At 50.6% G+C, this 15,114-nt stretch overlaps 1 protein-coding gene across 1 annotated transcript in view; it reads right to left on the bottom strand.

Annotated features, from left to right (window-relative positions):
* The window catches only part of WDR62 (WD repeat domain 62), a 46,761-nt gene extending 31,852 nt beyond the window's left edge, over positions 1–14,909 (bottom strand). The window contains exons 1-9 of the mRNA XM_059999343.1: positions 14,380–14,909; positions 11,473–11,564; positions 10,041–10,103; positions 5,784–5,841; positions 5,376–5,546; positions 4,369–4,506; positions 3,772–3,954; positions 2,248–2,408; positions 621–810 (exon numbers count right to left, since the gene is read on the bottom strand). Coding sequence (XP_059855326.1) covers positions 621–810; positions 2,248–2,408; positions 3,772–3,954; positions 4,369–4,506; positions 5,376–5,546; positions 5,784–5,841; positions 10,041–10,103; positions 11,473–11,564; positions 14,380–14,556 — 1,233 coding nt within the window. The 5' untranslated portion in view covers positions 14,557–14,909. The remainder of the gene's footprint in view (positions 1–620; positions 811–2,247; positions 2,409–3,771; positions 3,955–4,368; positions 4,507–5,375; positions 5,547–5,783; positions 5,842–10,040; positions 10,104–11,472; positions 11,565–14,379) is intronic.
* Positions 14,910–15,114: the final 205 nt, after the last annotated feature.

Here is a 15,114-nt window from a genome sequence, read left to right on the forward strand (position 1 = left end):
AATGAGAAGACCACGCACTGCAACGAAGAGTGGCCCCCACTCGCCGCAACTAGAGAAAGCCCGCGCGCAGCCATGGAGACCCAACACAGCCAATCAATCAATCAATCAATTAAAAAAAAAAAGCCGTGAACTACGCAAACGCCCTCGACAGAAAGCTCCCTGGGGTACACACGCTGCTGCTGAAGGACCTTTGCACTTGCCGTACCCACAATGGTGGCGCGCCTCACCCCTGACTTCCTGCAGGTCCCCCACTCGAATGTCACATCTTCAGAGAGGCTTGCCCTGACCACTCTCCTTTCTAGAATAGCACTCTTGAACCCCCCTTCCCCTAGGCGGCTTCGTTTTTCTTCAGAGAAGTATTGTACTTGGCACGTTCCATATTGATATGTTTACAGGTTTACTCTACCACCCGGATGTGAGCTCCAGGAGATCAGGACTTGTGTCAGTTTCCTGCCCAGCTGTGTCCCCAGCACCCAGAACGGCACCTGGCACATAGTAGGGGTCCATGAGTATCTTTTGCATGTATGGCTGAATGGGCTCCCCAAACTCTGCAGAAGCTTCCTCAGCTGAGCCCCAGCTGGGGGCTAAGCAGGGGGAGGGGGAGGGAGAGAGGGGCTCACCTCCACATTCCAGACGTAGGAGCTGTGGAAGAGCTCTGACCACACCTTGCCTACTTTGTTGATGTCTTTGACATCCCAGATATAGATGCTGTGGTCCTTATACACACAGGACAGCCACTGGTGGATGGGGTCGAAGATCAGCGCCACTGTATCCGGGTAGATGGCTTCTGCCTTCCTGCTGAAAAGGAAGCTGACAAGGCCACGTGAGTCATCAGTGACCATCAATGTCACTGTGAGTAGTAACAGCTGCCTCTGGTGATGCTTGAGCTGCCTCCTGCCTGGCAATGCCATCCCTTATGATCTTTGTGGTGACCCATCTCTCCTACTCCAACTCCACTTCTCACTCCTCCACCTTCTTTCTTTGCTTTGCTTCTAATACAGAGACTGTAAACTGGAAGCTTCTGCCTAGCCCCCAAGAGTGTTTGAATTTTCGACTCCTGTTAACATTTCTCTCCCCTCTTTTCACTCGGCCCAAGCTCCATCCTCTCTCTCTGAGCATAGGATAATGGGCACAAAGATCAGGCCCTCTCTCTCTCAGCCTCACAAACACATGATCAAAATTCCCTGTGTAAGGGGGCTGGTGAGCCGTCCCCTGGCTTGGGGCCTTCCTACCAAGGCTACAGTTGACTGAGCACTTACTGTGTGCCGAGCCGAGAGCTGTAGCTGTGCTGAATTCCCACAGTCTCCATGAGAGGTAGGTACTGTATTTTACAGACTAGGAAACTGAAGCACTCGTTGATACAGTGACCTGCCCGAGGCCACACAGCACACAGCAGAAGGTGGCAGAGCTGGGCGCCCCGGCCACTACAACACACTACTGTCTGTGGGTTGCTCACCCACCTTCTCTTTCCTTTGCGACATCCAGTAAGCCCCTCCACGCGCTCTCTTAGAAAAGGCACACCCAGGAGGTACTGTCCAGCAACCTACGAAGAGGCAGCCCCAGGCACCCCGAACTCTCTGGTTAGGTAGCCCCCCAACCCTCACAAAACAGACTTACTACAAAAGGGAAGATATACCACAGCTCAGCCCCTCCACCCACTCTCAACATGGCAGCCAGAGGAGCTACTACTCAAGGCCTGACCCAGTAACACCAGTGCCTAAGGTCCCAGTGGCTGCCCAGTGACCTCAGAATAGGCTTCAAGCTCCTCTCAGCAGCTTCCATCAATGCTTACACCTGTCTCCTACCACCCTCCCCACAGCACACTGGGCTCCAGCCACACAGCCCCCAGCCGTTCCTGTGACACACGGAGCCCACTGTGCTGTCCCCTTAAGGCCTCTGCATTTGCTGTCAGGACCCAGCTCTCCACACAGCTGGCTTGTTCTCACCAGAGAGGCCTCCCCTGGCCACCCAGTCAACAGCCCCACTCCCAGACACTCTCCTTCTTGAGTCCCTGCTTTATTTCACCAAAGCATTTACGACTATCTGAAATGATCTTGTTTATGCACTCATTTATCATCCAGCACCCTCACTAGGCTGCAGACTTCACGAGATCCTGCTGCCTCCTTACAGCCTGTATCCTGCTTCCAGCCCAAGGCTGGCCAGTAGGTAGATGGATCTGGAAGCATGGATGGATACCAGAAGACAGACTCTAGGTAGGCCCCTCTCCCTCCCCGTGCCAGGCAGTACCTGGGCTCCAGGCCCTGGGCCACATCCACTCCAAGGTAGTGCGGCTTGGGCAGGTTGGCGAGGTATTGCAGGCTGTGGGCTTGGAATATGCGGACTATCCCATCTGTGCAACCGCAGAAGATGAGCTCCTGGCTGACACAGAGGCAGGAAGACAGCGAGACCTGTGGGGGCAAAGGGGACCCAAGTGGACTTCGTGTTTTGTGTGGCCCAGTTCAGGGATATGGGGGCTGACAGAACAGCCTTGGGCCTCCAGAAAAGCCTTACAGCTTTGGGGTCTAAGAAACCCATTTTTGCAAATGTTAAGATTTTTGAAATCAGGATATAGTGCTCAGTCACTATTGAAGGAAATGGGGGCAGCAGGCAGACAGAGGCACAAACTGGGACAGAGTTATCATTGTTATAGAGGAACTCAGCTGTGTGTGGAAAATATCTCAGCCGATTGTGACTTCAGATACGTTGCTTGCAGTAGCAGCATTGAATTTTAGGCTTAAATTAAATTTTAGGCTTTATTCCTTATTGCTTAAAAATACCTTCATAGAGATTATACTTTAAAGCAGCACGGAAAAAAGTTATTATATATAGGAAGGACTGTCTCTTCTGCCAGGGCATGCAGATAGAAGGGGCAGGAACTGCCAGACCTCTGGATAGAGCTTAGAGGAGCTTTTCCAAATCTAGAGGGACTAAGTTTATGGGTCATTTAAGACACCTGCTCAGGGGCTAAACATCTATCCATCCAAAGCTTCTGACTTGCTTAAAAGCTGCATGAGTTCTAGCAAGAGGATTCAAGTGAGAGAAATAAATGATGTTTAACCAACTAGGAAAGACAGATAAAGCTCGGAATTCTTCCACACACCTCTTGCCATGCCATTAACCCTAAAGCTGAGCTCCAGAGGGGAGTCATAAGAGCAGGAATAGGACAAGGAGGACAACTGTGATGCTCCTGCTAACAGCCAAACAGGCATCCAAGCCCAGGATAGGAAGACAGCTTGGATTCAGACCCTCAGATCCCGAAGAAAAGTGGTTCTGTAATTTATTGATATGTCACCTTTTAGTTTAAAATTTTATGTATTTTATATAGTCTTTAATGATAAAAGTAATATAAAAGTTATTACGTCAATGATACCTTAGATTAAAAAAGAAAAAAAAAGCGGTCCTCCCAACAGCCAAGAGTGCCCAGTGAAGAAAAGTAACGTGAACTGGGTCAAATGGTGATGGAAAAGCAATTGTAACCCTGACCCCCATTATAGGGGAACCAGGCACTGTGCTAAGTGCCTTACATATATTATCTCGCATGACTCCCCTGTCAACTCTGCGAGGTAGGCAGCAGTAATTCCATTTTACAGATAAGAAAACTGAGGCTCAGAGAGGGAAAGTCACTCTCCCAGAGTTGTACAAGCAGAACAGGAAGTCAGACCCAGAGCTGTTGTGACCAACTATCACGCAGGGGGACTGCTGAGTGTCCCTGTAGACACATGTCATGGGGAGTGTTTCCCCCACTGAGAGCAGAGAGGGAGGCTGGGGTACCTTTAGGTTGATCCACTTCTCCAGCACCCTTTTCTCGTTGAACTGGCAGAGGAGGCCCGAGTAGGACACACAGAAAGTACTGCCTGTCATCTGGCCCCGGCCACAAGCCACACCACAGAAGACGTTGTTGTGCAGCTCACCCAGGATGCCTGAGCGCCCCACGAGGGGCACTGTGCTCGTCACCTGGAGGCAGAGCAGGGCACAGTGAGACACTGTCCACATGGCCCAGCCCCCAGCAAGGTCACGGCGGGCCTCTCATGACCAGTGGATACAACACAGCTAAACAGGAGAACTCTCAGAAACTCCTCCAAATGGAGAAGGGAAGAACAAAGAGAACACACACTTCCAGGCACAGTGGCTTGAGGCAGCAGGCCAGGGATGAAGTCTGGCCCCAGGGTCCAGCAGGGGAGGTTACCCAGCAGGGCCTACCAGTCAGTCAGCACCTGGAGAGCAGGCCCAGAAGCAAAGGCAGACCCCTGAGAGGCTAGACAGCCTCTGAGACCACTGCCCCTGAATCTCAGGTAGAACCAGGAGTCCCTACTGCCCCTGACAGTTCCTCCCCTGGGCCCGGATGAGGTGGCAGGGACAGCAACTCACTTTTGCTTCAGTGGAGACTTCCAAGAACCAGAACCTCACATGCCGATTCCCAACAGTGACAAAATAGCTGCTGTCCTCGGAGAAGGAGAGGGCGATGACCCTGCATGATACCTTGTTGGAGGCCACCACGATGTCTTTCTGGAAGAATCGGTGCAGAGAAGTTCACGCCAGCACCCACCTCATCAGACTCTTTGAGCCTTTGCCCTCAGCCCTGCGTCTTTCCACCCTCCCCTGCTCCAAGTCTGTCTTTCTTGGGCCCTCCTTTTTGGGGAAACCTACGTGTGACACTCTTAGCATTCCCAACACAGAGGAGACTGAGGCCTGGAAAGGTTCCCACGTGAGAGTAAGTTCCAGAGCTCTCCTCAAGAGGCCAAGCCCTGCAGCCCACACATGGTGTTGAGGACAGCCACAGCTGGAAGGTAAGGACAACACGACCCATGCTGCCGGATATTGGGCTCTTACTCTGGGCCCTGCTGAGCCCTTCACAGGATAACTCGTGGAATCCCCTCAGCAGTCCTACAAGGGAAGTGCATCTCCCCACCACCCTGTCATGCTCAGAGGGGGCTGTCACATGCTCAAGGTCACACAGCAGGTCATGAACAGAGGCAGGACTTGATACCCACTTCTCCCGACTCCAAGTCCTCCCCAAGCTGTTCCAAAGTCCAGCCTTCCAGCACATATCAACTCACTGAATTCTCACAACTCAACAAAGCAGATACTATTATACCCATTTTACAGATGAGGAAACAGACTCACAGAGAGGTTAGGTCCCTTGCTCAAGGTCACAGCTGGTCAATATAAAAAGAATTGTATGTTCCCTGGGTTGACAACTTGTCACATGCCCTGCAACAGGCGCCTAGAACCGGCATTGGCATGTAGTAGATGCTCAATAAATATTTGCTGGTTAAACACTTTACCAAGTTACCTTATTTAGTTCTCCCAATGCCCAAGACTCAGGGTGTTCTGGCAGCTGGCTGCCTGTCACATACCTACCAGTCAGCTCTTACCTTCCAGTCCCAGACGTTGAGTACCATGTCGTGCTGGTAGCCCATGGACACAATGTGCTTCATACTGGGAGAGAAGGCCACACAGGCCACACCGTACTTGTGGCCCAGCATCTCCGCCACCTGACTCTTCTCTTCCACGTCCCAGATGCGCACAGCAGGCCTGTGCCCGTTCTGGGGAAGATGGGGCCATTTACTGCTGCCGGGTTCTGCACCCAGGTGGGGCTTGAGGGGCTTGAGGGGCTGAAGTTGGCATTGCCCCAGAGTGCGCCCGAAAGCCACCACCCCCATCTGTCACGGGGCTTTTCTAGCCCAGGAAGGAGCTATTCCAGGGATTCCTCAGGCCTCCTGGGGGTAGAAGGAATGGCCCCAAGGCCCCTCCCCACCCACTCAGTCATGATCACGACTCACCTCCCCCGTCACTATGTACTTTCCATCAGGGGAGAAGGCCAGGGCACTCAGAGACTTCCTGGGGGCAAGGAAAGGGGTTGATTACTGATTCCACTGAGGGTGGGCAGCCAGACTCCAGCCTGGCTGTGCTCAGAGCACTCGGCCCACTCCTCACTCCCAAGAGGCCGGGAGAGGTGAGCGCCTGCAGCTCCCAGAGAGCGAGTGCTACGTCCTTGCCCAGCATAGCACCCAGTGCATTCCTTCCTGCTGGAAGAAGTGGGGGCAGCGGCACAGGGAAATGGGGTTTTGTAAAAGCAAAGGCCCCTTCCTCCCCAAAACCCCAAACCCTGACGGGGTGGATGCTGTATGGAAACCCTCCTTCCCTCTCCCTCTGACAGGGTGGGCTCCCTAAGACCCCATGTACCCTGTAACCCTGAGAAATTTAGATGCAGGAAATGGTACAGATCTGGCCTAACTATGCAGGTGGTACTGATGGAGGATCCTGGCAGACATCACACTGAGACAGCCTGCAGCCTGTGCTCCACTGCTAAACGCTGAAGGTGTCCTGGAAAACCCATAAACAACCAACACATTTCTCTTCGACACTCCCAGCTAGCCTGCAAGAACCCTGAATGATCAGTCTAGTTTGCATGTTTTGTGGCAGCAAGTTTCACTGCTCCCAGACTGTGTTGTTTTTTCTCTCCTCTCTCTCTTTTAATCCTGCTTTTACCTCTGTTCCCTAGCAGTCTAGTAATTGTCTACCTCGAATGAGTAAACTGCTGTGCAGATAGCTAAGTCGAGGCCTCTAAGTGAGTCACTGAGAATCTCATAGAACATTTATCTTCATCAACTCAACCCTCTGCAGCTTCCACTGCTCCTTAAGGTAGCAGCCAAGGTGTGCTGCCCATCCAATATCCACTCGCCTCTCTTTCCTCACGAAGGGAAGCCCAGTTTTCATGGGGATGGCAATGGCCCCAGCTGGAGTACATCTCCTCACCTCTCCTGCAGCCACACAGGCACAGCTACATGACGCAGTCTGGCCAATGAGAGGTAAGCTGAAGTGTTGTGTGGGACTTCCAGAAAAGCTTCTCAAAGGGAACTCTTCGCCCTGCTCCCCACTTGCTCCCACATGACAACCAGAATTTCACCTTGGGCCAGGAGGTGATCTTAAGCCTCCCAATAAGCATGATGAACAGAAAAACAGAAGGAGTGGGGCCCCTGATGCTGGCAGAGACACCAGCCCCCTAAGTGCCCACTTCCTGGTTTTGTCTGTGCAGGAAGAGCACACCCTTGTGTTTTAAGCCATGCCTGTTGGGGGTGGGGAAGAGGGCAGGTCTGCCGTCTGCAGCTGCCCCTAGCCTACTGCACGCCTGAGCCTGCGCCTGGCCCTCTGCCAAATGGGCCCGCGCTACTCTGATTCCTCACGCACACTCCATGCAGTCAAGACCCTTCCTAGCCAGTTTTGAGATGAGGAGACCTCAACACAAGGAAGTCGTACCAAGGTTACCTAACCAGACAGGGCAGATGAGAATTCCCCAGGGAGCTTTTGAAAAATATCAAAGCCATGCTAAAACTAGTGAGTAAAAGTTTGGTAAGGAACAGGGTAGTATCTGCATAGTTTCAGAGAAGCTCCCCTCAAGATACTCACTAATCACAAAGGGGAAAAGGGAGGCTTCCCAGTGGAGAAGCCCGGCAGACACCACCTTAACCAAGGGCTCAAGGTGATCACCACGAGCCACAGGAGAGAACGACATCACGCACCTCCTGACAGAATGCACTGAGCAGAACGCAGCATTCCTTCGGAGGTGGTCCTGCAGAACCTAACTCTACCTATGAGGAAACAGCACACAAACCCAAACGCTGGGATATTCTACACAACACCTGGCCTGCAATCCTCAAAGGTGTCAAGGTCATGAAAGTCAAGAAAAGATGGAGGAAACCTGTTTAGATTGAAGGAGACTGAAGAGACAACTAAAGGCAATGCGTGATGCTGGACAGAATCCTTTTTGCTGTAAAGGACATCCTTGGGACAAATGGTGAAGGCTGAATGAGGAGCAGATGGTAGTGATGTACCAACTTTAATTTCCTGACTTTGCTCAATCTTTGTGGTTTTGAAAGGTCATACTTTTTTTTTGCAGTAAATTCACACTTAAGTATTTAGAGATACAGGGGTATCAGGTATGCAACTTACTTTCAGATGGTTCAGAAAAAAATTACTATGTATATAGACAAAGAATCAGAGAATGATACTTTTTTTTGGGGGGGGGGGCGCACAGTGCAGCTTGCGAGATCTTAGTTCCCCAACCAGAGATTGAACCTGGGCCCTCGGCAGTGAAAGGACGGAGTCCTAACCACTGGACTGCCAGGGAATTCCCATAGACAGAGAATGATAAAGCAAATGTGGTAAAATGTTAGCATTTGGGAAATATGGGTGAAAGGTGTACAGGTGCTCTTTGTACTATTCTTGTAGGTCTGAAATTATTTCAATATAAAAAGTTTAAAAATTGGCAGTGCTTAGGTCTTACTCCAGACTAACTTATTCAGCCTTCTCTGGGGATGAAGCCTGGGATCAGGTGACTCTGAAATGCAGGCACAATGAACACCTCTACTCTGGCCACACTGCCTCCTAAGACAGACCCATCTGTGACTGAGAGTGGATACTTCTATGCTATCTGCTTCGGATCAAGGTTACCTACTCTACCGCCTACAGGACTCAGGGAGGCAACAGGGAGGATGAGAAGAATTGGGCAAGGGGCATTGTGACAAATGCCACCAAGCTCCAGCCCATCCATGCCATAGGAGAATGTGGGCCCCAGAGATCTGAATCTCTCACATTTCTAAAACGAGAGGGCATCTGAATTTTTGTGTAGAAAACTTTAAACGTTGTCAAGTAAGTCCGATATTTAAAACATACTGTCAGACAAGTCTGTGGGCCCCTAGTCTGTGATTATTGACAAGAAGTATTTCACCTGAGATCACATAGTGAATAAACACTTAAGTCTGGGTTGGAACCCCTCTCTGCCCTCACCACCAGTGACAGAACCCACAGTCAGAGTCAAGGGTCCAAGAAGCCCCTTCTGAGAGGGAATCTGTATCTACCAAACTGTATCTTAGGGGCCTTGCCTTAGGGATCGTAAGGGAAGAAGAAAACCCACAACTTATCCGTCCACCTGGAGAGCCCGGCCAAAGGAGCTAAGCTTGAGCTATTTGTGCAGTATTTGTGGAATAAAAAGTTGCAGTGAGGTGCCTCCCAAAGGTCACAACCCAGTTGGGACCAAAGCCCCAGGATGACACAGTGTTCAATCAGCCCCAAGGCAGACCCGGGCATCATCCTGGGCCTGCTCAAAGCCAAGGGCCTTCCTCAATAAACTGGCAGCTGGAGAGATCTTTCTAAAACCCAAATCACACTCATTCACTCAGGAAACGATAAGTGTTATCAATGTGTTAGACACTGACCCAAGGTATAGGGACACAGAAATTAACTAAGAGAAAGTCCCTGCCGTCAGAGAGCTCACACTGTGAAAAGAGACAGTAAATACCATCGCTGAGGAAATCAGACAGCATATCAAAAAGGAGTGCATTTTGTGGAAAAAAGTAAAGCAAGGAAGGGAGATAGAGTGTACTGAGGGCTGGGGTACGTGAAGTATATCCTTAGCCTGCAAATGCCCTCTCGTGGCTTTTCTTTGCAATCAGCATGAGAGCCAACCCCTCCCAAGGCCCCTGTGATATGGCTTCTGCTGGTTCCAGCCCCACCTCCCCCTCACCCATGGAACCCTGACTGCTCCTCAAACATCCTGAGATTCTTAACCACTGCAGGTCCTTTGCTCTTGCTGTCCCCTCTGCCTGGAATGCTCTCCCCACACCTTCACATGGGTCACCCCCTCACTTTCTTCAGCTCTCAGCCTCAGGGAGGCTCTGATAAGACTCTGACGAGAGTCCTTTGCCTGCGAACCTGCCCTAACACATCCTCGTCATTTCCTCCATAGCAACAGTCATGGTCTCACGGTCGGCTAGGCATTGCCAACTAGTTTAGTCTGTCCCTCCCCCCACCACCCAAGCTGTCAGCTCTACGAGAGCAGATTCTCATCTCTTTTGTTAACTTCCATGTCCCCAGCACCTGGAACAGTACCTAGCACTGAGCAGACCCTTGGTGAATGTCACTGAACCACCAGGTGAATGAATGAGTCACTCACCCACAGCACTTCCAGGCAGTGTGGGGAAGGAGGGATGTGCCAGGACCCTGGTCCCACCCCTACCCATGCCCGCGTCCCAGCTTACCTGGCTGTATTAAAAATGTGCTGCTGCTTGTTCTCCTTGGGGTTCAAAATCACCACCACACAGCTGGGGAGAAAGAGGAAAATGTGCCCAAACTAAGGGGAGTATTGGGGTCCAGGGATGATTCTATTCCCAACACAAGAGCCCACATATAAACAAGGCTCTTTCTGAACAGATGCTTCTCTCTTCAGTCTCCTTCTCCCCCATTATCTATGCTGAGGATTCTGGGCACTTAACATTATTATTATTGTTATTATTTTAAACATTTATTTATTTATTTATTTTTGGCTGTGTTGGGTCTTCGTTGCTGCATGCAGGCTTTCTCTAGTTGCAGCGAGCAGGGGCTACTCTTCATTGTGGTGCGTGGGCTTCTCATTGCGGTGGCTTCTCTTGCTGCGGAGTGCAGGCTCTAGGAGCACGGGCTTCAGTAGTTGTGGCACGCAGGCTCAGTAGTTGTGGCTCGTGCGCTCTAGAGCACAGGCTCAATAGCTGTGGCACATGGGCCTAGTTGCTCCGCGGCATGTGGGATCTTCCCGGACCAGGGATTGAACCCGTGTCCCCTGCATTTGCACGCGGATTCTTAACCACTGCGCCACCAGGGAAGTCCCAACATTATTATTAATATCAATATAATCTTAAATAGAAGCCAACACTTCCTCTGTGGTAACTGTTAGGTTCTGGGCTAATAAAGACATACTGTGCACAATCTCTTTAAATCCTCACAACCGCCAGATGAGGTCAGGAATCTTCGTCGCTTTTCATAGATGATGAAACTGAAGCCCTTTACAGAGAGGGAAGTCCTTTACCCAAGACTCCCCAGCAGGTTGGGGACAGGGTGGGTAAGTGAATCCACACCTGTCAGATTCAAGAGCCCAACCCTGTCCTCTATTCTGGCTGCTTCCCAGAGACTCAGTAACAGATACTGTTCATCAGGAATTACTATGGCCCTGCTCTGCCCTGCCCTGTGGGGGTGAGGGGTCCTTTCGGTGCCTAGAAGAGTGCCAGGTTAGACCAGTATTTGTGGAATAAACAGTTGCAAATGTCCTTCAGTCCTCTCAACTAACTACCCAAGAGGAGGGTATCACTAGCTCTGTTTTACAGAAGCAGAGGCTTGGAGAAGGGCACACACGGTAGAGCTGGGACACAAATCCAGATGGCTGACACCAACCATGGCTTGGATCTTAACCACCTACCTTTCCCAGAATCACTGCCACCTCCCGCCTGCAGTCACAATAAGGCTTTCTTAGCACTCACGCATGCCAGGTACTGTTCTATACACAGAAGGGCCCATGGAATCCTTCCCACAGCCCTCAGAGGTAGGCAGCATTATACATTCTACAGACGGAAAAGGCGAGGCCCAGAGAGATTCATTGAAGACTTCAGGCTCTGAACTCAGGATCAGTGATCAGAGGCCGAGGCCCACCCACTCACTCACCCTGCCAGGTAGGCGACATGGCCTGTGCTGGGGTCACAGGTTAGGCCATTGCTGTTCTGGGCTGTGATGCCAAGCACCTTCTCAAGTGATACCTGCAGGGAAAAGGCCCAAATTAGAAGCAGCTGCCCCAGCAGGCCCCACGTGGCACAGTCACCTCAGCCACCCATTCAATCCCTGTCACTCCAACACATTCACTGAGCGTCTAGAGTCATCTACCAGCAACTAAAGCTTGTCCTCCTCAAATGCTGCTTTGATAAATACAGTGCTAGGTGAAGGGCACAGAATGGTGAGGAAGATAGACAAAAAAAATCCCTGTCCTCCTGGAGCTCCCATTCTGGGGGTGATGGGATGGTGGACATCGAAAATGAACAGAACAAATATGTAAAATAGATGTCAGGTGACGATGGGAGCATTAGAGAAAAATTAAGCAAGGAAGGAGATTGAGAGTACAGAGGAAGGGGAGAAGGCCTCACTGAGAAGGTGAATAAGACTCTAAGTATTTTATATGAATGAAAGACTTGACAGCCCACAACACTGCAAAGAAGGTGCTATTATCACCACTATTTTACAGATGAGGACAGAGGCCCAAGGTCCCACCCCCGTGGAGTGGCAAGGTTGGGATACAAACCCAGGTAGTCTCTGGCTTCAAAGCCAGCACTTTGTGCAGCACTTTGCTTACAGCAGTGAACAAAAGTGGACACTGTCCATTCCCTCAATAAATTCACAGTCTAGAGGTTCACCGAGTAAAGAAACAAGTGAACTTGAACAATCGCATTTAAAATTTTAAAATTCTCTAAGCAAGATAAGTCAAATAAGCCAGTCCCCATCATGGCTGATTAAACAATTTAGAGGATGAACTAACAAACTGTGGTATTTTCATATTCTGAAGAGACTAGTTTCTAATTATTATAAAGTAAAACATTCTCAAGCAAGGTGGTGGGCCTCAGAAATGAAAGGCAAATATAAGATAGTAATAACTAACATTTATTGAGCATCTAACCAGGAGACAGGCACTGTTTAAATACCTATAACTGTATTAACTTATTTAATGCTCACAACAACCCTGTGATGTGGTCACTATCATCATCATCATCTCTACCTTACAGATGAGGAAACAGAGCCCCATGAGGGTAATCCATCTGGAAGGAGCAGTGCCAGGACTAACCCAGGCAACCAGGCAATGGCAGTCACGTTTTTTTAATCTGTTAATCAGCATTACTGGGCATTAGCATAGCTGGTAATTTTTAGACTAGGTCTTTCGCAAGCTGGATGGACCCCTACACCACCAAACAAGAAAAATAAATGACATCAATCACCCAAAATATTGAATACACAATCACAGCAGTAACTAACACCAAGAGAGTACTTACAGTGTGCCAGCTGTTGTTCTAAGTACTTAAGATATGTGAGCTTACTTAAGATATGTGAGCTTACTTAATCTTCACCAGTACCCTATAAGGGAACACTTATATTATTATCCTCATTTTACAGATGAGGAAACTGAGGCACAGAAAAGATCAGGAAAGGAAGAACAGAACTAAGGTTAAAGCCTAGGCAGTCTGGGTTCAGAGGCGGTGCTCTTAACCACCTTGTTATACTGCATCTCTGAAATTACTATTGTTATTCCTCTCCTTTATACACTTTAGAGCTCACAAGGCACTTTCAGGAACATACAAGATAAGGGCTATGAAGTACAGGGTTCTGGGTGAGAGACTTAGGTGGGGGTCTGCTTTAGGCTGGGGTTCAAGAAGGCCTTTCAGGGTAGGGATATTCAGGCTGAGACTCGAGGGATAGGAGCCAGCCAAGTAGACTGCAGCAAAAAGCCCAGAGAGAGGACTCACCAAACACAAAGGCTAAGAGGCGGAAAAGAGATTGGAGTCTCAGGAAAACAGAAAGCAGGCCAGTGTGACTGAACCTTCATGAAAGGGAGGCCAAGGGAAGTATGGTGAGAGAAGTGGGCAGAGGCCACTTGCCTAGCGCCTTGCACCCAGGAGTGGGTGATATAATCAGAGTGTAGCAGAAAGCCACGGAGGAGGAACAAGAGCCACAGCAGCTACCAAGTACTGACCCTCTACCTGGACTTTGTGCCAAGTAGGTCATATTCACAATCTTGTCGCATCTCCCTGCAACACCATGGTTATCGTTATCTCCATTTTATAAAAACAGACTTTGCAGCTCAGGGAGTTGGAAAACGATTTTTTAAATTGCTGCTGTGCTACTGGAATTTCTTCTACCTACTCTAAAATCTTTGTTTCTGTGTCTCAGGATTTAAGGAACTGTTCCACACGCCGTCTCCCTAACTCCGGCAGTGCTGCTGAGATTTTACAAATATTACTCACATCCCGTCCATAATTTAGGGTGGCAATATGGACTAAGAATCCCACCTTGGTAAAGGAGAAGGAAAGAGAAGGCAGCGGATGAAGGAACGCAGGCTAGAGCTGAGGAAGAGTTGGAACAAGTAGGACTCGGGACTGAACCCCGGTAGGGACCCTAAAGACCAAGAGGGGGGTGAGGTCAACAAAAGTGGAAGGATACAAAAGTGGCCCAGAGATACGTCTAAAGGTAACTAAAGGGATAAACAGAACTAGGAGGTGATTAGCAAAACTAAAATGCGATCCAAGGTACAAGGCCAGGGAGGAACCCCGGCAACGCTCCAAGGGCTAAGGGTGGGGCCAGGGTTTGAGAAGTGGGAGTAGGAACGACGGGCACTACCCGAGAGAGGAGGAGACAGGGCAGTGGGATGAGCCTTGGCTAAGGGGGCGGGGTTTAGATGACTAGTCGGGTCAGAGAGCAACTAGAGGGGGTACCAACCGGGGGCTGAGAGGCGGGGCCAAAGATCTAAGGGCGGGACCAAGGGAGATCCAGGGGAACCTGGAACTGAGATGGGCAAGGCAAGCAGCTCCTCACCCGGTTCTGCACCGTGTCCTCGGGCGCCGCCGAGAGTCTCGTCCGCCGCCGGAGGCAGAGCGGTAGAACGGGGGGCGGGGAGGACTGGGCCCTCCGCGCCGGAACTCCCGCCATGATGGATGGCAACTTCTCGACTGCATCGTTCCGCGCGTAGCCTCCGGGCCCCAAGGCCGCCATCGTCACTCCGGAGCCCGGCGACCGTTACACTCCTCAACTGCCACCGAACAGCGAACGGCCGCGGGAAAGCCGGCGCCGCCGCCCATTGGACGCGGCCGGCTGCCGGTCTGGCCAATCTCAGGGTTTCCAGGCGGCGCTTTTGACCAATAAGAGCTAAGAGTCGGAGCGGAGGGTCTGGCAGGGTGGAGCCACGGCTCCTCAGCTTGATACTTGATCGAGCGTTGTGGAGTTTTTTTTAAATCCCGTCTGTGTTTTCATCTTTCAATAAATATCAGGTTTTAACTTTTACGAAGCTAATGCCAAAGCCTCCTCGCCTCGCTTTTTGCTGCCCCCCCACCCTCACCCAAGGGCGACTATCCGCGCAGTGGCAGTCGCCCGGATGTAAGCGTAGGGTGGAACCGAAAAAGACTGAAGAGTTGGCGCAGACTCAGAAACGCCTTGACGCCACCTCTCCCCCATCATGTGATGAGGTCCGGGTGGCTAAGAGCCGGCTTTGCGCAGACATTCTCGCTTGTCTCCATTTGCCACGTGATGAGGGCGTAGCTGTGGTAACACGGC

This window comes from Delphinus delphis, chromosome 20 (genome assembly GCF_949987515.2).
Source record: "Delphinus delphis chromosome 20, mDelDel1.2, whole genome shotgun sequence".
NCBI lineage: Eukaryota > Metazoa > Chordata > Mammalia > Artiodactyla > Delphinidae > Delphinus > Delphinus delphis.